This window comes from Dipteris shenzhenensis, chromosome 17 (genome assembly GCF_047967505.1).
Source record: "Dipteris shenzhenensis isolate YYH24624 ecotype China chromosome 17, Dip_SZ_1.0, whole genome shotgun sequence".
NCBI classification, from domain to species: Eukaryota; Viridiplantae; Streptophyta; class Polypodiopsida; order Gleicheniales; family Dipteridaceae; genus Dipteris; species Dipteris shenzhenensis.
In genome coordinates, this window is record NC_141612.1 from 6,983,134 (window position 1) to 7,009,369 (window position 26,236).

The 26,236-nt window shown below is 38.5% G+C and overlaps 1 protein-coding gene across 1 annotated transcript; it reads right to left on the bottom strand.

The window, feature by feature from the left end:
* Positions 1-12,856: 12,856 nt before the first annotated feature.
* Positions 12,857-26,047, bottom strand: LOC147891606 (uncharacterized). The gene is made up of 6 exons (XM_087388001.1): positions 25,865-26,047; positions 14,868-15,158; positions 14,492-14,737; positions 13,692-13,816; positions 13,485-13,583; positions 12,857-13,368 (listed from the first exon to the last, which is right to left on the bottom strand). Exons 1-6 carry the CDS (start codon positions 26,045-26,047, stop codon positions 12,954-12,956), a joined length of 1,359 nt encoding a protein of 452 aa, XP_087244127.1. The 3' UTR covers positions 12,857-12,953.
* Positions 26,048-26,236: the final 189 nt, after the last annotated feature.

Below are 26,236 nucleotides of genomic sequence, written 5' to 3' on the forward strand. Positions count from 1 at the left end.
TGAAAGGTTACTATAATCTGATATATCTTTTTTTTGCCCCCCAAAAAAAATCATTGATATCATAGCAAAAAACGTTATAGTAATTAATCTTTAAAGGGTCACAGAGAGGACTCAATCCCTTCATATTCTCATCTTTCTTCAAAAGAAGGAGACCATCTCTCCTATCCTTTTCAAGTCTACGTGGGCAAGAAAATTACTTGGACAAGGAAACTCCAAGCTATTGGATTTTGCTTTGGTTTTTTGCATTACAAACACAAGAAAACTGAAAACAATGCTACGCTTTAATCAATAGCAATTGCAAATGAGAAATTTGATGATATACTTACTATTTTTTGAATACAATCAAGAATGGCTTCAAGGACTCAAATACACTAGAGATAGGATAATCTGTTCCCAAGATTGTACATTGAGCTGGACCATCATTTGCTCTTGCATTCTTATATAAGTCTTATGGCAGAAATAAAAAGATACAATGAATTATACATAATCATTAAATAAACTTAATAAAAAAATGAGCATAGGAGCTTACTCTTCAAAAAATTGGGACATCTAATCAAGGGTGAGCTCTTGTGCTAACCCAAGCCAATGTAGAAAGGATGATCTTTTCGTCCTTTAATCTCTGCATTACTCTCCACATTGTGATTTTCATCTCGTTCGATATGCCTTCATAGTAACATCAGTCCTTTTGCTCTATCCTTTTAGAATGATATTGGGTTCATCCTTTGACTTCACCTGCTTTTGCCTCTTTACCTCCCCCTTTTCCAACAGCTCAAAAATCTCAACTTGAAGATCCCATATTGGACCTGATCTGAATGCCAATTGGAAAAATTGGTCGTACCTCCTCATGGCATTAGAACGTTTTGTCTCATTTAAAACTAATCTTGTTTCTTGACAACAATGAATCCTTAATTGAAGGGTCACCTTCTCATTAGCTCTATGAAATCTAGGTATTCATTGTGGAAGAAACAAATTCCTTGTATGAAAGTCATACCTTGTGGGTAGCCATTGTCATTGTTGTGATCCCATACCAAAAGATTAGTCTCTTCCCTAGTGAGACTGGCATATATTTTACACTCTGCATTTTTAAAGTGTGGGAAGTGTGGGAAGATTGGTCTCTTCCCTAGCCTCTACACTGTAACACCCACCAATAACAAAATAATCATAGCTATTTGTTCTGCTTGCATCAAAATTGAGTTGGATCACCATGATAAAAAACGGGTCCACATAAGCAAAAGGATTTATATTCATCTTCGATTTCAAATTTGACACATAAAGATGGTATGGTGGTCTGACTTCAAGAGGTCTCCTACTAGTATCTGGGTCCACAGGTGGCCTAAGAAGTTTCCTTGTTTGAATAAGGAGAGTCCTGGGATCAACAAGCTTTGTGTGCACAATATTTTTCCTTTTAATATATTGGCTTGAATCCACTATGTGTCAACATCAGAACTAGATTTTGTCTTGGCTTTCTTGGGGGGTTGGGTAGCAATTGGAGAAGGAGAGGAACTGGGTTGCTTGATTTTGAGCTTGAGTGCTCTGCAACAAAAGAGCATGACAAAATAGCATTTGTGTTAGAAAATTTTGATAAGATGATAAAACAAAGTTCAAAACTAAAGACAATATAAATTTTGGAGCACAAAGTTCTCTCTTTATTTGCAAAAACCTTGCAAAAAACCTACCAAAAATTCAATATTTGACCAAAGAAAATTCATCTAAAGAAACCCCAATATATGCTTTAAAACCACAAGTTTTCCTAAAATTCTCATGAAAAAAGTAGAAAAATCAATCAAGGGATCACCAAACTAGAGTATTCGATTAAATCTGATCCTAAGGATCGGATGTGTGTGTAATAACACACTCTCTCTCTCACGCTAATCCGATTCCTAGGATCAGAATGGCAAGCAAATTCATGCTGATCCAATCCAAGAGATCAGAAGTGCATGCAAGTCATGGAAGATCTGCTGAGAGATCAAGACAAAATCGTTTATAAGGCAAAATCGTTTATAAAGCAAAAAACTTTCCAAGGGGCTTGAATGTTAAGAGGCTCAATTTCTTATCCGATCCCCAGGGTTAGTCTAGCATATGATGTGATCCTTTGAGATCGAATTAGCATGCCAAACCAAATGAATTGCAAGCTAATTTGATCACAGGGATCGGATCTAGTGGGTAGTCCCCCAAAAATGAATGAAAATTTTGCTTTTGTTTTTCCTTAGCTCTATAAAAGGATCTAATTGTTTTTTATTATAGCCTTACTTTTGCAAAGGGGATTGTATTATGCTAATGGAGGTTGCTTGTGATTCCCAAGGCAAAACTTGAAATCACTATATAAAACTATGATAGATCATCCCTTGAGCCATGCCCACAAGCCTTTGCCATGATCATAAACCTCTTAGTTATCTATAGGATACATGTCATCTTTCTTCGCTAAGGTAATTGGGATACACACACAAGTGAAAGCAAATCAAACATTGTCTACCTTTGTTCCAAATGTAGGCTTATTGGGAACTCAAAGCTTCATGTGGGTGCATGACAATGTGTGAGTGTGTGTGTGAGGTATGTGTAATTGAGAAAATTAAGGAAGAATTATGGATCTATATTCCTCTTGCAGATCTCATAGGTGTAGTCATGCATTGTACTCACTTACCTAGGCTCACAATGGAATAACGTGTGATCGACATGATCTTTCATCCTTGCCATGAATCATTACACACTTCCTAATTGAGCTCTGACCATTTTTTTGTTCTATCAAGGCTTTCAAAATCGATGGGATTGAGTTTGTGGAAAGGCCACATCAAAATTGGATTGCACCTGCCTCATTTATTTACTCATAACCAATCTTTCTTCATTAGTTTCTATACTTAAGGATCAAAGGTCATAAATTTGGGAGCCCTATTTTATTGATTTGGCCTTTTTATACCAAGGAAACCTAATTCTATACCAAGGGACCCATATATTCACTTATTTGGGCATACAAAATGGATGAGGTCCCTTTAGTCAAAGGAAAAGGATGCATAAGGCCTTTATGACCTTGCAAGGCTATGCACATAAGCATTGGAATTCTACTTGCCCCTCTTATTCAACCATAAATGGTATTTTTCACACTTTCTATACCAAGGGATCCATCTTTTGTATCAAACAGGTAAGGGCCTCATTGTTGTGGCTAGCAGCATATCCAGAATCCAAATATTTCTTAGATCTAGCTATGAGCAAACAAGTGCAAAGGAAATTGGCATGTGAATGAAAACATTACAAAGAGAGATATCATTTAAAGAAACATTACAAATGGAATATACTTCTTTAATATTCATGAAAATGAATGATATATTCTAGCAATACAATCATATTACTCTTCAATTTGCAAAATACATGAGACATCATCTCACTTTATTGAATAATGATTCTCTCTCTCTCTCTCTCTCTCTCTCTCTCTCTCTCTCTCTCTCTCTCTCTCTCCAAAACACACACACACACACACACACACACACACACACACACACATCCCCTTCAAGATGCTTGTGACCTGGAGTTATCGACATTTGGGTAATCCATACAAACATTACTAGCTTTGACCCCGTATCATTGAGAAGATTACATTAGTAATTTTGGAGGAATGGGGCTCTAGTAAATGTTCTCCCTTGGTTCAGAAAGATGAGAGACCTTACATGAGGAAATTATTTATTATGCCTCCTAGTTCACCAATGGATGTTGGAATTCCCTAGCTTTTAAATTCATGAGGTATACATGATTTTTTGGAGGAAATCCTGTGTGTAAGGATCAATTAATTAAAAGTGTAGAAGGACATATAGTACTTGGGAAAATGAGTGACAGGGAACATCATCATCTATATCATATAGTGTTCCATAACATGGAGAGGAGCAGAATGTACAATATGTAGAGTAATTGGATGCCAGCCATGAGAATCTAAGCGAATCAGAGGAGATGCGGGGATTGGTATGAAGATATGTGTGTCCAAGAAGTACTTGCATTGAAATTAAATGACTAATTTCGGAGGGAACAACACCACACTACATGGCATTGGGGGTGGAGCATGTACATAGGGATGTACATGCATTATAATTTGAAAGGTGACAAACTGCGAAGTGCCATTGTTGGGACCACTACATTGATAATGGTGAGCAGGTGTAGTAAAGAAGGAACTGTGAGGACCAAGGACATCTACTCTCCTTCACCTCAAGAGTGATTCGCCCTCCTCCCAACGTTCTCTCTAGAGAGATCTCCTCACCCTCTCATGAAATGGATGCTGGTCTCCTCTACAATACCCACCACTGATGCATCTTCTTCTCCTTCACAGCTCTGGCAATACATTCCCAAGGAGCCATTTGCCCATGGAACAAGGCAACTATCAGACTATATGGACGAATATCTATGCCAGGGAGCTTACGACAAAACGTGGAGTCTAAAGCTCTCGTAGTCAGAGAACATACAAATGATACTTTCAGAAGTGCATCGTAGTACTCAAAAAATTGCTCATCAGTGCAGTATAGCGAGCCTTCAACCAGGTGCCTCGAAATCTTCCTGTCTTTTTATTGAAGCCAAAAGTGGGCCAAAAACTAGTGTTCTAATTTTGCATAGGAGATGGAATCTATTGTTGGCTTATGCATTCCGCCTCAAAGCCCTTAACTTATTGACTCTATGAAGTCCCCAAGTAGAAGCTCAAACTGCAACCAGAGTGCGCAACTCTAGCCTGTTTTAGTTCTGTTACTTGCTTGAGAAAGTGTATCTGGGACTGCCTTCACTTGTGCTCAACACAAAAACATTCCTGAGATCATCTCTAGTATCTAGCTTCTGAGACCTTATGTGCTGGCTCTCCCGTAGTGGTGATCATGAAGAATCAGACATTATCTCAAGGGCACTCTCATACATCATGGTTTGTTGTCAAGGAGTTGTACACTACAATTTGGCGTGATGTTCTTTTTGTAGGAACACGTATAGATCAACAATAACTTCAATCACGTCTGCATATAGTAGACCATGAGTGGGATGTGAGAGATTTCGGTTCTTGTCTCTTTTGAGAAGTCCTCTACCGCGGTGAGAGCATGAGATGAGCTCTATGGCTCTGCCACCACCAAGGTAGTATGCCTCTAATAGATACTACTCAAAGTTGATTTTGCCTCGTATAGTATTGCTCGATTGGAACAAACATATTTCACAGCTAGGTCCAAAATCTTATATAGTACGAGCTATAATGCTTGGGATCAGCAGAGACCCATAACCTGTGCTTATTTCTCTCTCATATTTTGGGAAGAACGTCAAAGACCCATGAAATCCCTAGTATAGAAAGTCTGCCCAGCTGTCCCAGTGAGAGAGCTTTATATCTCTCTATTGATCTTTGGATTTATCCCGAACAACCAGAGATTACAGGATGTACGTGCAAGTTTACGTGATGTACATGAAAGCTGTGGAGCCAGTCTATGTGATGTGCATGTAGACCAGAAAAGAGGCAGAGAAGTTGTCTCGAAGTTTGGCTAAAGGGTGTCTACACCACGGCACAGCTCATGACTACATGATATCGGACTACCTACTATAAAAATGAACATTCAAAGGATTTTTTAAAATTTGAAACTTTAATGGAAAAAATTTAAAGTTCCGCTAGCGTTTACAAAATTTAAAGGAAAATATTTTAAAGTATACTACATTATATCAATCTTGTGAACTATAAAAATGGTCTCACTAAACTTTGGCCAACTTGGTTTTATATTAATATATATAAATATAGCTTCGATAAAAACATCCATGGAGACAGTGTCACCAAATACAATAAGTTGAAGTCCACCCTTAAGAATGGCTTGAAGGAAATGGGTTTTTGAGAGAGGCCTTGCCCGAATGAAGAATGGTGCAACAAGTGCTATAGGAAGGGGAATACTGACGATGAATGTAGGAAAAAGTACTATGAAGCATGTACAAAGTATGGAAACGAGGTGGAAGCACACTGTAGATGTGAACTAGGTATTAATTGATACCAAATATGGAAGGCCACCAAGGCTCAAGAATGTAATAATAAAGGGAAGAATGATAATAGCAAGGGAAAGGACCAATTAGATGCTTATTCTGTGATAAAAATCATATCAAGACTGAGTGACATAATGGAAGAAATATCTTAAATGCCGTACCTAGGACAATATTGAACTATAGAGGGGTTAGAATTCATACTCACCAAGGTCATAGATCCAATAAGTACTAATGTAGTTACTCAGTCTAAAGGTGCCGTTAGCAGTACAAAAGAGGATCCTTCATTAGAGGGAGACCTTGGGTGGAACTCATAGAAGTTGTTGGCATCCAAGTTGTCCAAGGAATTGAAAGGGAAAGAACCTGATTTTGACTAGCTAGTCGAGCCAAGTCCTAGAATCAACCAACCGAGTTGACGCTTCTACTAGTGGACTACGAGATGAAATGAGAAAATGTGAAAAAGAAGAAGAACCTTCCATACCTCTATCCAAGGTAAGTCTTTTTGCAGTTGATCTTTTTTCGAAGTTTGCTCTCTTTGGATTTGTACTTTACGACGGCCATTCTACGTCTTTGTAGTATATTACAGTCACAGGCTTTTCTGAATTTATGCATGCTAGCCATTTGACATTTGCTTGAGGTCTTTTACTGAAGTTTCAATGGCTTTTCTCTAACTTTGATTGAAGAGGAAAAGGCCATTGGAATCCCACTATATATATATATATATATATATATAAGACTATTTGCCATTTGTTAAGAAAAGGCCAATCAGAAGTCTCTATGAAGTTGGATACTTTACTTCTAGATTTCTTAACAAGGATGGTCATTGTTTAAGAAAGAGATAACAACGAAACTTCCATCTTATACAAGAAAAATTCCATCTTATACAAGGAAAATTCCACCTATAACTCCCACTTAACAACGATGGTCATTGTTTAAGAAGAGATAACAAGGAAATTTTATTACTGTATTTTATGATCATTAGATTGGATTAGTCCTTGGTCTATTTGAAGATCCCTAAGGCTTGGTTGATTGGTGACTTGAATCTCATTATAGTAGCAGGGTTTGGCACAACCATCTTTATGTACTTAGAGCATCTAGGTAATATTCTACCCTTAGGATGGTATTGGGTTACACTTTACACTTTATACTTTGATATTTTACACTTTACACTTTATACTTTGATAAAGGGAAAAGGCTATCATTTGTCATGAGTTGATAACTTGCCAGCAGTTTTTTACATTGTGTTGCATTTCTTGAGCACTTCTCCTAATGTGACTGGGGAGAGAATTACCATCATAGTATTCTTTTATCTTATTAGTTATATTATGGAGAGATTTCCTATCTATTGAATTAAGAAACATTCATGGTGTAATTATTAATAGAAGTCAAGAATATAGCATGATTTTAAGTGTGAAATGGTGAAAAGGCCATGTAGCATGGAGTCAATCCTTCAATTTTGACATTCTCAAGGACCTTATCTCACTTTGATTTGTGCATAAATTTATTTGTGATACTGATAATTGGAAAGTTCGAACAGGAGATCGAGGAAAGGTATAAGTATATTGAGGTTATATATGGATTTTTTGACCTTGGGAATTCCCTTGGACTTTGCTGGAATACCCAAATTTATGGTTTACTTGAGGTTCCCACTTATTACTTGGATTTCACTAACATTTTATATGCATTTCTTCATATCTTTAATTGCCCACCTCTGATTACTATTGAATAGTAAAATGCCAAGATTTGATTATGCTAATCTAGATCGAGTGACACGGATAACAACTGTGTGCCGGCATTGAAGCCTGTAGTCCCACAATTGATAGTGTGCATGTTCTAACGTGCTATGTTTGTGGATGGATGCAAGTGAGTCGGCATACTTCTCCATCAGATTTGCATTAAAAAATCTAAGGCATGAAGAGAGAGTGTTGGAAACTTCGAGGAGCACTCTACAATGGATTTTCTCCAAGTATTACTAAATTAGATTGTACTCTCTATTGGAGACTAGTCATTAGTATCGTTGTACTTTCTACAATGTACTGACATAAATGTGAGTATAATAATTGACTCCCACTTTGAAACCTTGTTAAGAGGAATGGTATGATATGGATTATTCTCACTTATGTGATATTGAGAGGTTGGTTATTAAACAGACAACTCTCACTAGGTGTTTGAAAAGGGCAATAGTAGATGCTTGCAATTGGTTCACTTTGACATTGAAAACTGGTCCAGTAGTATAGTAGGATAGATGTTTGATAGGATGCATGCGTGTGTACACACACACACACACACACACACACACACACGTGCGTGCGTGCACACACACAGATGCTAATTTTTCATTGATTTGGCCAATTCAAGTTAGAAAATAGCCTCAACTCAGACAAACAACATGCGAAGCCTTTGAAATTGATGGGATTGAGTGTTAACCAATTAATGCCACAAGGGGACAATTGCTAAGCGTTGACCCAAAGGAGTGGAAGGATAGGCGAATGTCATTGAAAATGTTAATGGCCAATTGGACAATGGCCACCCTGTAGCCCACTCCATGTAAGGAGTAGAGTGGGACCCAAGTACTCAAGGTGATGGTAGGATCCTAGGACCACTACATTAGCAACTTCTGTAACAACTTGTATCATGTTGAGATATCAAGCTCAGTTGGTGTTTGCTTTGATACAACACCCAGGGGCTTGTCCCTGATTGATTTCACCAGCATGGTTAGTTGCAAGAGTCGCTAATATGTCACCATTGAATAATAGCTCTACGACTGCTACTCTAGCTTACTATAGTTAGCATAGGTAGATTGCCATTGATATATAGTTTGGTTTGACACTATGGACCATTTATGGCTAGGGCTAGTATAAAACTCATAGAGATATACTACATACGTAATTTTAATGTTTATTGTGTTGTATGGTTTTTGCAAGTAAGAAAAGAACACAGCTTTTAACCTTCACTCTTATGTCTCTCCCCTTTGGTTTATGTAAGAAGAATGTTAAAAGAAGTTTCCTCTCCTATTCTCCACTCTCTGCAACAACAAGTGTAGCCATCAAGGCATGGCACGAGAGAGCCAAGAAAGTTATGTATTGGATTTCTTCAAGTGGTAGTGATGCGATGATTGTGCATGTGTAGGATGCCTAAGGAGGTGTAGGATACATTAGCGAAGATGTATAGCACCAATACCCAAGCACAAAAGTTGCAACTCAAGTAGGAGTTGCATTATGTGAAGAGAAAAAAAATTAACATCCATGATTATTCCATGACAATGAAAGGCCTTTCATATGCCCTTGGCTTAACTAGAATGCTAGTTGATGATGCAAAATGGGTTTGTGACCTTGAATGGCCTTGAAAAGGAATATGGATAGTCTCGGACCTTTGTTCGAGTGGAACATATCCTAAGTTTTAGAAATTGATTATATACTCACATCATTAAGGATATGAGGAATGAGGGTGGTTCATCCATAGCAAATGCGCAAGAAATTTTGTTCTACTCAAATGCAAGTAGAGGCAGAGGAAGGTCATCATCCAAAGGTCATTTTTGTGGTCATTTTGGAAATACAAATCAAGAGCAACAGCCATAGGAAAACCAACCCTAGGAAGGAGGACAAGGTAACTCTAGACCAAGGGGCGCTAAAGAGGACACAATTCATGGTGGCAGAGGAAACAACAAGTGGATAGTAGCACTGAATGCTAATATCATGGCAAAGCAAGACACATGACCAAAACCCTACTTTAAAATTTTGAATGACATAAGATTGAGAATTTATAGCAAGACAACAATGCATCATCAAGTAAGAAGAAAAATGTCAAAATAAACAACTATCTGTGATGCAGCATATGGTTAACCCCATCCATGATAGGAGATGCAATAGATTGCAGGAATGGTTGGTATGTAGTCTTAGGTGCCTCTAACCACACGATTATACCTGGTGAGTGGTTTAGAGATGTGAGAAATGTGTATCAACCAGGTTCAGTTGAAATAGGCGATGATATTTCACATCCTATTTGCACAAGTTGGCAAAGTGCCATTGTCCATGTAGGATGGCAGAATGAAGTAACTTGCAGATGTGCTTCATGTTCCTAGCATCACAAAGAACATGGTTTTAGTTTTCTGAATGGTCGAGTAGGGTTTGCAAGTTATATTTAATCCTCATGGATGCTTTGTTGAGGATATGAAAGGTTGGTGCCACTTGGCCACAAATGGCAACAAAAATGGGAGGATGTTTACCTTGGATGAAAAGAATATGCTAGACCATTATTAGGTTGAAGCAGTAGCAATTGATGTGTATATCATGGCATGATGCTCGAAGGAAAATTTACACCTTGTAAACGAGACATCTCTCACTTGAAAGTATGTTATCGTATTCATGTCTCTGATGAGAGGAGAACAAAGCTGGATCCTAAGGATGAAAAATGCACCTTGGGTGGGTCTTCTCTATTGTAGAAAGGGTCCATGTGTTATAAGCCTTCCACTCACAAAATGCAAATAAGGAATTGCGATCTACCAAATGCCGAGCCGCATCATAAGTGCTTAGTGGACCTAGAGAGTCCTCTAATAATGGACCCAATGTATAAATAGGGAGGCTAAGATCAAATGGGTCTTCTTATGGTAGTCCAGATAGTAATATGTAGGCATGATGCAAACAGAAAGAACAGGTGGACCATTCTACAATTTTTGATGTTTCTATAGGGCACTCTGTTGAGTGGATTAAAACATAGCCTTGAGGAGGAACTTGAGATTCCTTCTATTGTTATTTTTGGTGCAAGTAAAAGAAAGAATGCTTTGAAGACACTCAGCAGTGATTGAGGTGTGTGTAGATCCATCATATTAAACATCCAACTGACAGATTGAGACATGATTAGCCCATATGGTCAAGGTGATACAGGAACCAGAGCCACATACTTTGAGGATGAAGTGGGCCAGAAACATGGGAGAACCATTGGAATGAAGCCATGAATGAAGAGATGGCTCCTCTTGATGCAAATCATACATGGGATTTGATGTCTTTGCCTCTTGATAAGAAGGAAATTGGGTGCAAATGGGTCTATAAATTGAAACAAAATGTAGATGGGTCTCTGAGCAGATATACAAGGCACAATTGGTTGCCAAGGGTTATGCGCAGATGTATGGCATTGATTATGAAAAAACATTCGGTCCAATTGCTAGAATGGCAACCTTGATTGAGAGTAACAGTTGCTATGGTTGTAGCAAGGGGATGGTCTTTAAGTCAAACGGATGCAAAAATGCCTTCTTGCATGAAAGAAGACGTGTATGGGGCATCCTCCAAGTTATGAGAACACACCACAATTATAAGTTACACAAGGCTTTGTATGGTTTGAGCAAGTGGACTAGAGCATGGTCCGATAGAATACGGAAGCATCTTTTCAGTATTGGATTATTGATATCCAATGCATATTTTTCGCTTTATGTGAAAAAGAAAGATAGGAGGATAGTGTTTATAGTCACCTATGTTAATGACTTAATTGTAGTGATGCAAACATTTGTGATGTCAAGCTACTTTTGAAGTAGAAATTTGACATGAAAGAATTATGGAGCTATTTCATTTCTTTGGCATTGAGGTAATTAGATTTTTGAAAGGGAGGGCTAATGTTGAGACAATATGGATTGGACATATTATCCAAACATGAAATGTCACATTGTAAGCCAATTTCTATTTCATTGGAGTAGACTGTAGCTACTCTAGTTTACTATAGTTGCTGCACAGTCAAATTACCACTCACGTACAATTTGTTTCACACCATGGATAGAGTTTTAATACATCTTGTGTTTATTGTGTTGTGTGGACTTTGCAAGTAAGAGGAACATAGTTTTCAGCCTCCTCCTCTTGTGTCTCCCCTTTGGTTTGTGTAAGGAGAAAGCTTAAAGAAGTCTCATCACCTGATCTTTACATTTAAAAAGGCACTCGGAGGAGGAAGCCGAGTTGATCATTCTTCAGTTTTAAAGCTATAATGCTGCATATTGGTTTATGTATCTTCTTGCAATACGGATCTGATTCATTTGCCCTTGTTTGATGCCCTATACAAGTTGATCTGATACGTAACTTTGAATATCAATGTGCTGCAGTCTTCTATCTTGCGGAGTGAAATCAGCACTATTGTCTAAGCTAGAGCAAAACTGGTATGCTATGATTTGGGTTATCTATTTATCTAAATATGATAAGATAACATAAGTTGACAATAGAGTGTGGGATGATCGAACGATTAGAGGAATGAAGTTTGAACATTGTAGATGGCTGGTTGAGCCATGTTAGGAGGTTGGACAACCCGACATACTGTGAGTGATATATCAGCCGGTCTGCTTGCAAGAGCACCCGCAAATTTGACCCAGGTGCACACTAGGAGTGGCTGACTCTCAGTCCAGTTAGGTAGTTTACGCGCGCAATGATGCAACTGACTTCGAACCGTCGAGGTCTATGTGAGAGGTGAGCCAAGCCGCCAACACTTTGGCGACCCCACCCACGGACTCTCTTTTGAGACGGATGTTCATTGTGACAAACTGTATGCACGTCTATCCCTTAAGCCTATGACTCTGTGTGCACTTTGCTTGGGGTTTGCCCAGAGCTTCCAGGGGACACCTAGGAACATCATGGATAGCTTTACTGACAACACAACGCAGTATCACAACTAGTCAGAACGGCACACTAGGTTAAGATGTGAGCTTCTCATTCTTATTCCCATCTCATCAACCTTGGTTCATGCCAGCCTCGCAAGGGATTTCAGGCACCTAATTATCAGAGTTCCCAACACACCATTACATTATTAGAGTTCCAACATTTGGTTTTATGGAATCCACCTCTGCACAAATGAGAAGTTCTGATCCTCAAATGGCAGGAAAGAAGGGAAAGAGAAGTTCAGAAACATGACGCACCAACTCTTGAAAATGAAGTGCTTTGAATAACCAACAGTACCTTAAGCGAGAAAAGCCATTCATTATGTTTTTCAAACAGACATCCATATAATTACATATCACATCAAGCAACACTCTCCAGAAGATCCAGAACCTCTTGCTTTCTAGCTGCAGCTCTGGACAATGCAACTAATGTGCTCCGCGCCCTTTCATCTGGTGCTAGACCTGCTGCAATCATCTCCTTGAACCACGAAATAGCCCTATCTAAACTATCATGCCTCCCAAAGGCCTGAATCATGATAGTGAAGACTGTTTGATTAGGGTTTATACCCTGACGCTGCATTTCTTCATACTTCTTGACCATTCCATCTAAATCCCCTTTTTCAGCATACCCTTTGATCAAGGTACTATAGCTTACTATATTAGGCTTTACACCTGATATCTTCATCTGCTCAAACACTTGCTGCGCTTTTTCCATGTTTGATGCATTTACATACACATTCATTAAGGTTGTGAAGGAGTGCAAATCAGGGCTACATCTGCACATCACAATGAAACAGCTTATCAATGCAGGAAAAAGGGAAAAGAATTATGCTAGGAGCAGCACCCACTGGCTATAAAGCAACTCATCCTCAAGCGACAACCAAAAATTTACCTATCCTGCTTCATTTGGTTGATAAGGGACTCAGCCTCTTTTACCATTCTGGCATTAGCAAAAGCATCCAACAGTACATTGTAAACTGTGCGATTTGGCCTGCATGCAAGGTGGCATCAAATCCCGTTTCCATTAAGCATTAAATGTCACCACCCAGCAGAGACATCCAAAAAAGAGTGTTGTAAAGCTTATCTTAACCTCACGTACTTGATTCCAGATGCAATCATTGTCTTGAAGAAATAATGTGCCTCCTCAGCTCTTCCAGCTCTTGAAAATGAACTTAACCGAGAAGCATAGCTAAATACATCTGGCTCAATTTTCGCTCGCTGCATCTGGCATGGGATGAGGAAACACCTGTCAGATATAGCAAGAAAGCTCTACATCAGAGCATATATCTAGATGAATCCAGGAACATGCCGAAACTCATCCTCTAAAAGCACAACATAGTGCAGTTTCAATCTCATGATAGTCACTCGTAAGGTTGAAACCATAAACTCCATCACACATAGCAGAGATAGCCGCTATGACATCCCCACTGATGTCATCACCGCCCAACAGTGGGTGTTTCACACATACAAATCCACACACCCACATACTTGAGCATCCATTTATACAAAGGTCTTCGCACTGAGTTTCTGCCGGCACTCGGGAAGTGAAGAAAGCTCTACATCAGAGCACCCTACTACTGCCCCAAAGACCCACCTACAAGCATGCGCTCACGCACACAAAAACTACCTCCAACACAGGGAGGACTCTGCAAATAAGGCCATATGCTTCCAGGGGAACCCATTAACAAACAAACAAAAACATGAAAGACAAAAACGTGCTATGAACTCATACATTGTTACGCTGCAATATAAGGTTTGGGATGACAAGACACAAAAAAATAATGGAACACCCCTTGTCCAAGCAGCTCTAAAATTCATATCCAGAACATCACTTTATTATACAAGTGCAGGAAATAAGAGTCTTACTAAACGTCAATCATTTATCTCAACAGTTGGTACCTGACGGAAAACACTTTCTGTATCTGCCACAGTTGATTGACAAGCAAGTAAGCTGTTGAACGTCACCACCGACAAGGGAACATCCGTTGCTTTCATTTTTCGAGCCAATCTAGATGCTTCCTCCACTTTGCCCGATTTTCCATAAGAATGAATCATCAGATTATAAAGCTTCTGGTCTGGTTTAATAGTACCAGTTTCCACACCCAAACTATTGAATATTCGCTCAGCATCTTCAAATTTTTCTCCCTAGGTTCCAAAGGAAACCATTCAGCTGTTTAGACTTTCTTCATTGCTTCAAAAGCGAGAACATTATATGCCTCCAACAAATGACAAATGAATGAGGCTGATATGGGAAGCTGGTGACCAATTACATTACCTTCACAAATGACTTAATTAATGTTTGGTATGTCAGTGCTGTAGGTGCAGGGCCTTCTTGCAACATTTTTTTAAATATGTCCTCTGCTTTACTGAAAAGTTCCTTCTGCCCATATGCTTCAATGAGAGAAGTATATGATGCAACGTTTGGTGAGAAGCCAGACTTCTTCATGCTTTGTATGGCTCTCTCAACTTTCTCAGGTTCACCCAACTTTCCATAAGCAACTATGAGAAGATTGTAATCCAACTCATTGAATGTCCACCAGCTCTGCTGCCGCAGCCACTCAATAATCTACAGAAGGGCAGTGTAAATTCTTAAGAATCAGTACCAGCTTATAAAGAAAAATAAACAGCAGCCTTTTCCTCCAGATAGTCAATTTAGAAAAAAGCTGGATGCAAGAATGTATGAATGGACTGAACGTATGAATGGACCCTGAAACTGGAGATTGCAAAATCCAACTATTTATTGGGGATATCCTTGTCGAGAATTGCAAAAATATCAAATAATGGGAATATTGTGTTAATTTCTCTGGAAAAGGGCACAATTCTCTCAAGTCTGTTCTACCATCATTACCCCACCATGGCAATCTAGCTCAAACACATACCAAACATAAAGACTAGGAGACCCCCCCCCTCATAGTGCTGTTCCAAACCAACACCGTCTCATCCACCACCCCAAAATGCTGCTTCTGCACAAATTTCTTTGCAATCACTTAGTTATAACCCACCCCCTGTGGGTGCCCTTCCCCTTCTCTGCGAGCACAAAACACGCACACCTGCATGCACACAACCACATGTTGGCATGCCCCATGCACACACATGCACGCAAGAATAACAAATCTATTTGGTATCTGAATCAGTTTGGATCATTTGTTGAGCATCTCATTCGTATCTCCACATGGAGGGATGCCATGGAAAAGGTGAAACAAAAGGTGTTTGGGGTTATACACAGAGAAGATTGGTAAGGGGAAGGGAAAAAATGTAAAGGACAAGGTACAAAGGCTGGGAAAAAGGAAAATTGAGGCATAGGTGAGGAAGTATGTGCTTCGTGCATATACCTAGATGAGTCCAGGAACATGCCCAAACTCATCCTCTAGATGAGAAACTACGTGCTTTGTGCATGCCCAGCTCTGTAAAGTGGGAGAGAAGAGATTTCACTCTCCTGTTTCATCAGAGAGAGGAGGGCTCAGAGCTGTTAAGCTCATGAACACTAGAAGACCTCACCAAACCATTCACAAGTGCATATTCCCATATCAAATTTGAGACATGTCATAGCTCATTCGAAAAAATACTAATCTACTTCAATGAGATAGCAATGGAGTATCATAACCAAGCCAAGCTTGATTCTGAAATAAGAGCATACTCACACCCACTTCCTCTATACTTTGTGAAAGAACGCTGACCATAGACAAGGTATCATATACCTAGATGAGTCCAGGAACATGCCCAAACTCATCCTCGTAGCAGTTTCAATCTCATGAGATTGTAGTGATAGTGTGAACATGTACAAGAAAGTAGATCAAATACCAGAAGGAATCAAGCCCAAAGCTTTGCAGAAAGCTTCAAAGTTTTCTCTGGATAACGCCTTAGTGAAGAAGATTTGCAACATTATCATATGTGGACAATAGATTAGGCTGATCTCTCCTACATTAATCTCTCTCTAACATAGTGATAGTGTATCTCAATGTGTTTTGTGCAAGCATGAAAACACAGGATTTCGTACTCCTGCAATAGCACTTTGACTATCGACGAGAATACGAGTGCAAGTTTGCAAACTTCCATGGAGATCCCCCAACAATCTCTTGATCCATACACCCTCAACTATTGTTGTGAAGGCTACCTTGTACTCAACTTCACAAAGAGACGGTAGCCACATTGGGTTGCTTCTTGCAAAACCAAGGTATGCACGGGCTGCCAAGAAAGAAACAGTTTCCGCTTGTGGCTGCCTACTATCATAGTTACCTTCCCAATCTGAATTACTGAATGTATGAAACTGAAGAACACCTCCCTTGACATAGAACAATTCAATATGTTGGGTACCTTGCAAGTATTTGAAAATGGGCTGGACTTCATATTAATTGGAGGTCTTGTGACACACCGAAGTAAATGTGAGGACATGTCTAAAATAGTTAAATGAGACATCCAACAGCCTGATTGTATAGAGTGGCATCAAAAGGTTCATATTGGTATTCATGCAGTGACAGCTTAAGCCCAACTTCAAATTCTGAATTTTGAACCTGTATAATATCCCTTGTATTTACTTGGACTGTTTCAAGACAATGCACTCTTCTGACTTTATAAACTAAATTCCTAAATAATACAACAGTCGCAGATCTTGCATTTAAAATTGTCCAAAAAAAAAGGAAAAAAAAAGACAATGACCAATGTTATGTAATAAGGAGCTAGGGGCACTTTTTTACTTTATTAAGGGTGTTACCCCTTACCTCAGTTAGAGGTTGAGTTTGTAGTCAATACACATCTTTTGACTCTAGTTAGAATCCATCCGAAAGTTTTCTCTCTATGACTACCCTAGCTTTGTACTTCATTTTGTGTTGCTGCAATTTCATTCTAGCTTCCATTCTCTTGCATTCTCTCGCTTCCATTTCCAACATTTGGTATTAGAGCAGGTTCCCCCTCCATTCTCTATGCCTCCTAGGTCCTGTGAATTCGATTATGTTGCGAAGAACTTCACATTTGTCGGGAAAACACCAGGCTGTTTTTGAACTCAGCCAGCACCAGGACCACTTCTGGAGGGGGTGACACCTCCTACAAGCATTGCGCCTGATTTCACAGCACTTTCAGTGCATTTCACAGCTAGTTGCCACCTATTAAAGAAAATTTTACCTGTTTCTCAGACCCTGGAGCCTCCCTGTATTTGTGGTGAAAATTTTGGAGAAGCAGCTGTTTGAGCAAGTTGCCACCTGTTGGAGCTTTTTTGACCTATTTTTCAGCTAGTAGTGATCTCAACCTGCTCCTTGAAGGATCTACAGCTGGAGGAGCACATTTGCATGCATATGGGGCAAGCTACAAGCATTTTGACCTGTTTTTGGAGGATGTCTTGACTGATTTTTCTGATCAGCAGCTTGCTTGAGGGCAAGACACATTTCAAAGTGTTTTTCAAGCCTGTTTCACTGTTTTGAAGATGTTCCATCAGTCTCGGGACTATTTTGGGGCTTCTAGAGACTTCACCTTGCTGTTTTGAACTTGTCTCAGGCAGTATCATGCAAGGACAGCCCATCCTTGCGCTTCCGCGTGATTTTCAGTCTATTCGGTTGGGGACTTGCTGTTTTTTTTCCAAAACAGAGATAAAAATCAGTCATTTATTGCTTGCTAAGGCAAGCATACTTGAAGGGAAGCGCACACAATTTTTGAAGGTCATTTTGAGTTGTTTCTTGGGTTCTTTTGGGGGCAGCCCAGTTGTTGGAGTTTGGCTGGGCACAACCACAAAGTCAGTTGGGTTTCTGCATTGTTGAGCCAAGCATTGGCTGATTTCTGAGAGAGCATTCTAAGATTGCAGTACATATCTCAATACGAGACTTTTCTGCAGTTTTGAGGTGCATCCGCAAGCCTAGTATAGGCTTTGGCAGTGAACTTTGCTGAGATTTCTTTGCCTCTTTTTGTTTGCAAATGACACTATAAAACCCAAATGATGTCTTTCAAATGCTTACCTAGGAAGATAGGTTGGACGGCACCAACTATTCTCTTTGGAGTTTTATGGTGCAGATACCTAGATGAATCCAGGAACATTCCCAAACTCATCCTCGTTTCAATCTCACGAGAGTCACTCATAAGATTGATAACCATAAACTCCATCACGCATAGCAGGGACTAGCTACTATGACATCCCCACTGACGTCATCAGCGCCCAATAGTGGGTGTAGACCATAGTATAAAAGTATGCTCTCACACATACAAATCCACACACCCATACATACTTGAGCATCCATTTATACAAAGTCTTCGTACTGAGTTTCTGTCGGCACTCCGGAGGTGAAGGGCAAACTCAACCATGACAAAGGCTAGCACTAAAGGAGAAGGCTAATCAAAAAGTAGTCCAAATCTCTTCATTCAAGCTACAACTGCTTGTGAAGTCTAAACGATTTCATTTTAGTCTCTCCCAAACGAGCATCTAAATCTAAATCTAGCTGATAGGGCAACGCACCATTTAAGATAGAAAGAATTATCGCAATACCAGCAGGCCGCAACTTGGACGAAAACCTCACAACGTGAAACTTGCATGTCCGCTAATACGACAGAAGCATATACCTAGATGAATCCACGAACATTCCCAAACTCATCCTCTAAAAACACAACATAGTGCAGTTTCAATCTCACGAGAGTCACTCATAAGATTGAAAACCATAAACTCCATCACGCATAGCAAGGACTAGCTACTATGACATCTCCACTGACGTCATCAACGCCCAACAGTGGGTGTAGACCATAGTATAAAAGTATGCTCTCACACATACAAATCCACACACCCACACATACTTGAGCATCCATTTATACAAAGTCTTCGTACTGAGTTTCTGTCGGCACTCCGAAGGTGAAGGGCAAACTCAGCCATGACGAAGGCTAGCACTAAAGGAGAAGGCTAATCAAAAAGTAGTCTAAATCTCTTCATTCAAGCTACAACTGCTTGTGAAGTCTAAACGATTTCATTTTAGTCTCTCCCAAACGAGCATCTAAATCTAAAGCTAGCTGATAGGGCAACACACCATTTAAGATAGAAAGAATTATCGCAATACCAACAGGCCGCAACTTGGACGAAAACTTCACCACGTGAAATTTGCATGTCCGCTAATACGGCAGAAGCATGTACCTAGATGAATCCACGAACATTCCCAAACTCATCCTCTAAAAACACAACATAGTGCAGTTTCAATCTCACGAGAGTCACTCATAAGATTGAAAACCATAAACTCCATCACGCATAGCAGGGACTAGCTACTATGACATCCCCACTGACGTCATCAGTGCCCAACAGTGGGTGTAGACCATAGTATAAAAGTATGCTCTCACACATACAAATCCACACACCCACACATACTTGAGTATCCATTTATACAAAGTCTTCGTACTGAGTTTCTGTTGGCACTCCGGAGGTGAAGGGCAAACTCAGCCATGATGAAGGCTAGCACTAAAGGAGAAGGCTAATCAAAAAGTAGTCCAAATCTCTTCATTTAAGCTACAACTGCTTGTGAAGTCTGAACGATTTCATTTTAGTCTCTCCCAAACGAGCATCTAAATCTAAATCTAGTTGATAGGGCAACGCATCATTTAAGATAGAAAGAATTATCACAATACCAGCAGGCCGCAACTTGGACGAAAACTTCACAACGTGAAATTTGCATGTCCGCTAATATGGCAGAAGCATATACCTAGATGAATCCAGGAACATTCCCAAACTCATCCTCTAAAAACACAACATAGTGCAATTTCAATCTCACGAGAGTCACTCATAAGATTGAAAACCATAAACTGCATCATGCATAGCAGGGACTAGCTACTATGACATCCCCACTGACGTCATCAATGCCCAACAGTGGGTGTAGACCATAGTATAAAAGTATGCTCTCACACATACAAATCCACACACCCACACATACTTGAGCATCCATTTATACAAAGTCTTCGTATTGAGTTTGTGTCGGCACTCCGGAGGTGAAGGGCAAACTCAGCCGTGACGAAGGCTAGCACTAAAGGAGAAGGCTAATCAAAAAGTCGTCCAAATCTCTTCATTCAAGCTACAATTGCTTGTGAAGTCTAAACGATTTCATTTTAGTCTCTCCCAAACGAGCATCTAAATCTAAATCTAGCTGATAGGGCAACGCACCATTTAAGATAGAAAGAATTATCGCAATACCAGCAGGCCGCAACTTGGACAAAAACCTCACAATGTGAAATTTGCATGTCCACTAAAATGGCAGAAGCATATACCTAGATGAATCCAGAAACATTCCCAAACTCATCCTCTAAAAACACAACATAGTGCAGTTTCAATCTCACGAGAGTCACTCATAAGATTGATAACCATAAACTCCATCACGCATAGCAGGGACTAGCTACTATGACATCCCTACTGACGTCATCAGTGCCCAACAGTGGGTGTAGACCATAGTATAAAAGTATGCTCTCACACATACAAATCCACACACCCACACATACTTGAGCATCCATTTATACAAAGTCTTCGTACTGAGTTTCTGTCGGCACTCCGGAGGTGAAGGGCAAACTCAGCCATGACGAAGGCTAGCACTAAAGGAGAAGGCTAATCAAAAAGTAGTCCAAATCTCTTCATTCAAGCTACAACTGCTTGTGAAGTCTAAACGATTTCATTTTAGTCTCTCCCAAACGAGCATCTAAATCTAAATCTAGCTGATAGGGCAACGCACCATTTAAGATAGAAAGAATTATCGCAATACCAACAGGTCGCAACTTGGATGAAAACTTCACAACGTGAAATTTGCATGTCCGCTAATACAGTAGAAGCATATACCTAGATGAATCCAGGAACATTCCTAAACTCATCCTCTAAAAACACAACATAGTGCAGTTTCAATCTCACGAGAGTCACTCATAAGATTGAAAACCATAAACTCCATCACGCATAGCAGGGACTAGCTACTATGACATCCCCACTGACGTCATCAACGCCCAACAGTGGGTGTAGACCATAGTATAAAAGTATGCTCTCACACATACAAATCCACACACCCACACATACTTGAGCATCCATACTGGAGATAGAAAATGTTTATCTCAATTCAATAATACATGATAGGCCTCTTATATAGAGAGTGCCCTTAAAATAGTCAACACATGTGGGATCCTCTAATCCACATCTCTCCTTGTGGATATCCTTGATCCACATCTCCACATCATGTAGTCCACATCCTAGGGTGGCTACTTTAATTCTTTCCTATACCACACCTTAGCCTCTAATATGTGCTCATGGCACCATATCTCAACAGTATCTTTGATGGAATTGGATACAAAATACAGAGGGTGTCAATTTGTTAGAAAAACAATTAAAGAAGGAAGATTATTTAGAATAGTAACTTCAGTACAAATCTTCATGCCATGGTAATAGAGTATCAACTAATTCAACTTTTAGAATTATGGCATAAAGTTATTGACATGGCACAACTAAGGCATAAAGATATGATAAATATTAGTTTTTAGAAGCATGTTGATTTGGAAATTTGATTATATCCCATTGTTTCTTGTTGCATTCAGGTTCCCAATGGCCTACAATAATGACAATTTTGATTACCTCTATTCTAGCGTTTCCTTTGTCTCTTGGATCCAATGTCCCCCTTGGAGTGGAAGGACATTGATGTTGATTATAATCTTATAAAGATTGAAAATGTTTGATAGGGTTGTGTGAATAATCAACGGAATGTCTATATCCTTTGGCTTGATTATCGCATCTGGCAAAAAGTTTACCTTTTCCTCTATGAATCCTTCTCTCATGATGGAGAATACTTGTTCAAGTCTTTTAGTATCAATGTTTGCACCTCTTCTTATTAATTGTTCTTGCATAAGCATGTAATGGCATAATTTATCTGGTGACCATTACTATCATAAACTGATCATAGTTACCATTGAGCACAATCTTCTATGTCCTCTAGTCTGATTAGGTGTAGTTAGGACTTGTTTTTATTTTGGAATTTGGTTGGATTGTTTAAACTAATCTGTTATGTACTTGGGTTTGATTAGGTAGTTGGGACTTTTTTTTTTTGGCAATTTGGTTTGATTGTTTAAACTAATTCTCTTACATGATGATTTTGGGGAGTCCTTTTTTTGAAGCCAATTCTCCAAATCTTTCCATGAATTTAAAGAAGTGGGCATATTTTACATTGAAATCGATAATATTGATAATAATTATGCTTTTTCATTGCATTCATTTTGTTGTTTACTAAGTTATTGAGGTTGTTGTATTGTTAACATCTTTGTTGGAGATGATGCAAGAGTTTTGGGCTCTTTTCTTGCTCTAAATAACATTTTATGGATTTTCCATCTAGAATATGTTCATAAGTTTGACGATTTGATTTTCATAATTATTATAATTTGAGTTATTGTTCTGATCTTGTCCTGTGATATTTCCATTATAAAATAACAATGCTATAACTAGTAACTTTAGTATAAGAAACACGTTGAACACTTGAATATACTTTTCAAATCACCTTTGAAATTTTCACATCCCACACTTGGAGAACCTAGAATCTTCAATTGTGATTATTAAAGATTAAGAATAAGCATGTACTTGTACGTGAGAAGATGAGAAGACATGACACTTGAATGAAGGAACATTTGAATCTTCAATTGTGATAGTTGAAGGCTAAGAATAAGCATGTACTTGTCTAACTTGAAAGGGTGAGATGACATGCCTTTAGAAACTCTTGACACGTGAATGTAACGACGGCTATATGACCATGCGTTTGTGGCTTGAAGACCATCAAAACTTGTGTCTTATGAAACTCTTGATGAAGGCTTGGAAGATAATAACCATGTGGTCTTGAAGTGTATAGAAGGTTTATTGGTGTAAAAGCTCAAAATATATTTGATGAAGAGAACCTTTAACAAAAGACCATGTACTTGTGATTGATGTTGAGACCTTAAACTTGGCTCTTTGATGAGCTTGAATTAAAAAGAACTTAACATTACGGCGAAGTGTGTGCAGAAGACATTGAAGGGCTTGTAGAGTCCTCCTTTAGACTACAAAGCTTGAGTTTACAACCATGTACATCATGAGGATAGTGTTAAGGCATATACATGCTTTCACTCCAAAAGACTTGAACTTTATGACCATGTGTGGTTATGAGGAATTGTGGAAAGGATAGTAGAGCCTATTAATCCAAAAGAAGTGATTTTATTCATTGTGAAAAATGGTGGAAAGACCAAAAGTCATTACTTGTGAGCTCAAAAACAAGAATATTCCTTATTGATGCCTTATCCTCCACATGTCAATCACCTCTTCATCTTCTTTGAGAACATTTTTCTCTTCCACTACTTTAGCTTGGGTTGCCAAAATTTAGAGAATTACAAAACCAATACATTCCAATACCTTTTTACTTGTAATAATCATTTTGGTGACTCAACCTATAGTACAAATGACTGCCAAAACACAAAAATCCAAAGTTCCCTTCACTATATATATGAAGAAATGGTGTTCATTGTTGAAATCGTTTGCTTCAAAATGCTATTACAGATTAAGTGAGCACTATTGTGTGTTACCCACTTTTAAGATTCTCAAAATAATTACCAAAATGTAATTAAAATTTGAAATTGAGGTGAAAATTAAACCTATCCATTTAAAAACATAATAGTTCTATATAGATTTTTGTTTCGGGATAATTTTGAAAATTCTAAAATGAAAATTATTGTACAAGGTATGATGAACACTTTAATGGATATAGAACTACATATTAAGACAATCTACAAATACTCTCATAGGGAGACTTTGTCTGAGATGAAAAGTACTATATGTTTCAAAGTTGTTCTTCATTGAATTAATGAGTGTTACCTTGATCTCTTTTTCCTCCTACAAAGAGAGTTGATGATAATACTTTATTGTAATCTTTTAAATTTGAAACTTTGTGCAATTTACATTTGGAAGCCTTCATTAATTATATATTTTTAATAGAAGTTTTAAACCCAAAATAATTACCTTAAGATTTAAGAGGAGGCCTCCTATCTAAAAATTATCAAACAAAGATAATATGGAAGTCTGGAGACAAGCATTTTTATTTAAATAATTATAATCTTAAAAACTACATAATAGAATATACTAAAGCTTGCTAAATAATGTATTAATAAGCATACTTCAATTTATTATTTAAAAACACTATAACAAAATAAATTCAAAAACATTTGTATAAATTAAATGTAAAAATAACTATATAAGACTTTCAAAAGCTTAATTACCATGACAATTGCATACTTTGAAAGAGAGAAAAGAGAGCTCATATTCAATAAAAGTGTATTTTCATTACATTAGAAATGTATTACATTAATTGAAAGATTGACATTTTAAATGTTATACAACTGCTCATCAAGTCTTTCCGTTGTTTGCTGGGTTGTGTGCTTTGTAGATTCTCGGATAACCTCTTCAAGTGCTACTTCCTCAAATAGCTCTGCCAACTCAAATTCTTCATTGTTAAAGGTAGGTTGGGGCTCTTTGGATGCCAACGATATTGCTACATTGTTAGAACTATATTTAGCTCCAACTTTCGGATCAACATTAGGCTGGGGCTCTCTAGATGCCAACTATATTTTTGCATAGCTCTAACTTTCTGATTAGCATCAGAAAAGTCATTGATCACACAGACCCTTTGCAAGATGAATCCATCTTGCAAAGGATCTTTCTCAACAGTAATGCAGTTCCTATGCTTTTGCAAAGCATGGATAGTGTTGTTCTTGTCCCCGCGAAGAAATTACACACCCAATCATCTTGTACTGTAAATAACTCTAAAATCTCATTGATTAGACGTTGTGGCTTTTGGTATGGGTTGATGATGGGTTTGGTTCCGTCAATTCACCTTAGTTTTCTAGTCACCACAGTGGTAAGAAAATGAAAGACATTATTTACATCACAACGAGGACAATGGAAAATTATTTTACCCTTCTCTATTGTAGTGAAGTACCCAATGGACATTATCTCAAATGAATGGATCATTTTGTTTTTTGGTACATGCTTAAAATTGGTCTTCACCTTGTTAATCAAATCAATGAAAGCAAACATTATAGTATATTCAAATGTGTTAAAACAAATCTCAATATCTAAAAACTATGAGCAACAATATATAGAACTTACCATATCATGTTCTCCCAAGAAGGACAATGATCCATTAGAGCTTTTGCAATTGATGCTACATGGGTAGAGGAATGGAAAATAAGAAAGATCCAAACTAGAGCTGTGTTATGCGCCTTAAATACTGACACCAGAGCATCAATCTGATTGTATCCAAGAGTGATATCATTGACACTTACCTTTAATTTGAAACCATAGGAAGCGTTTGCTATGGCTAACTTGTAAGCACTTGGGAACGTTGGTAGCAAAATCCTTCTGTTAATGTTCATGCTACTGACCGTACTATTAATGTTCATGTTGTTGCTCACCCTATTGTTTTCAGAGCAGGCCACAATGAAGAGCCCACCAGCTTCTCCTTCCATGTTCCTGATGCATCTCTCAACAATTACTGAGGACTTTACTATTTTTTGCTGCTACTATAAATGCTCAACATGTCCTTTTTTACACCTCAATGTACCATTGCCCACACAAAGGAGCACTCTCATTGGTACACCTCAAATCCCTCTCTAATCCCTTAAAATTAGGAAACACTAATTGGAGGCCCTTTTGAG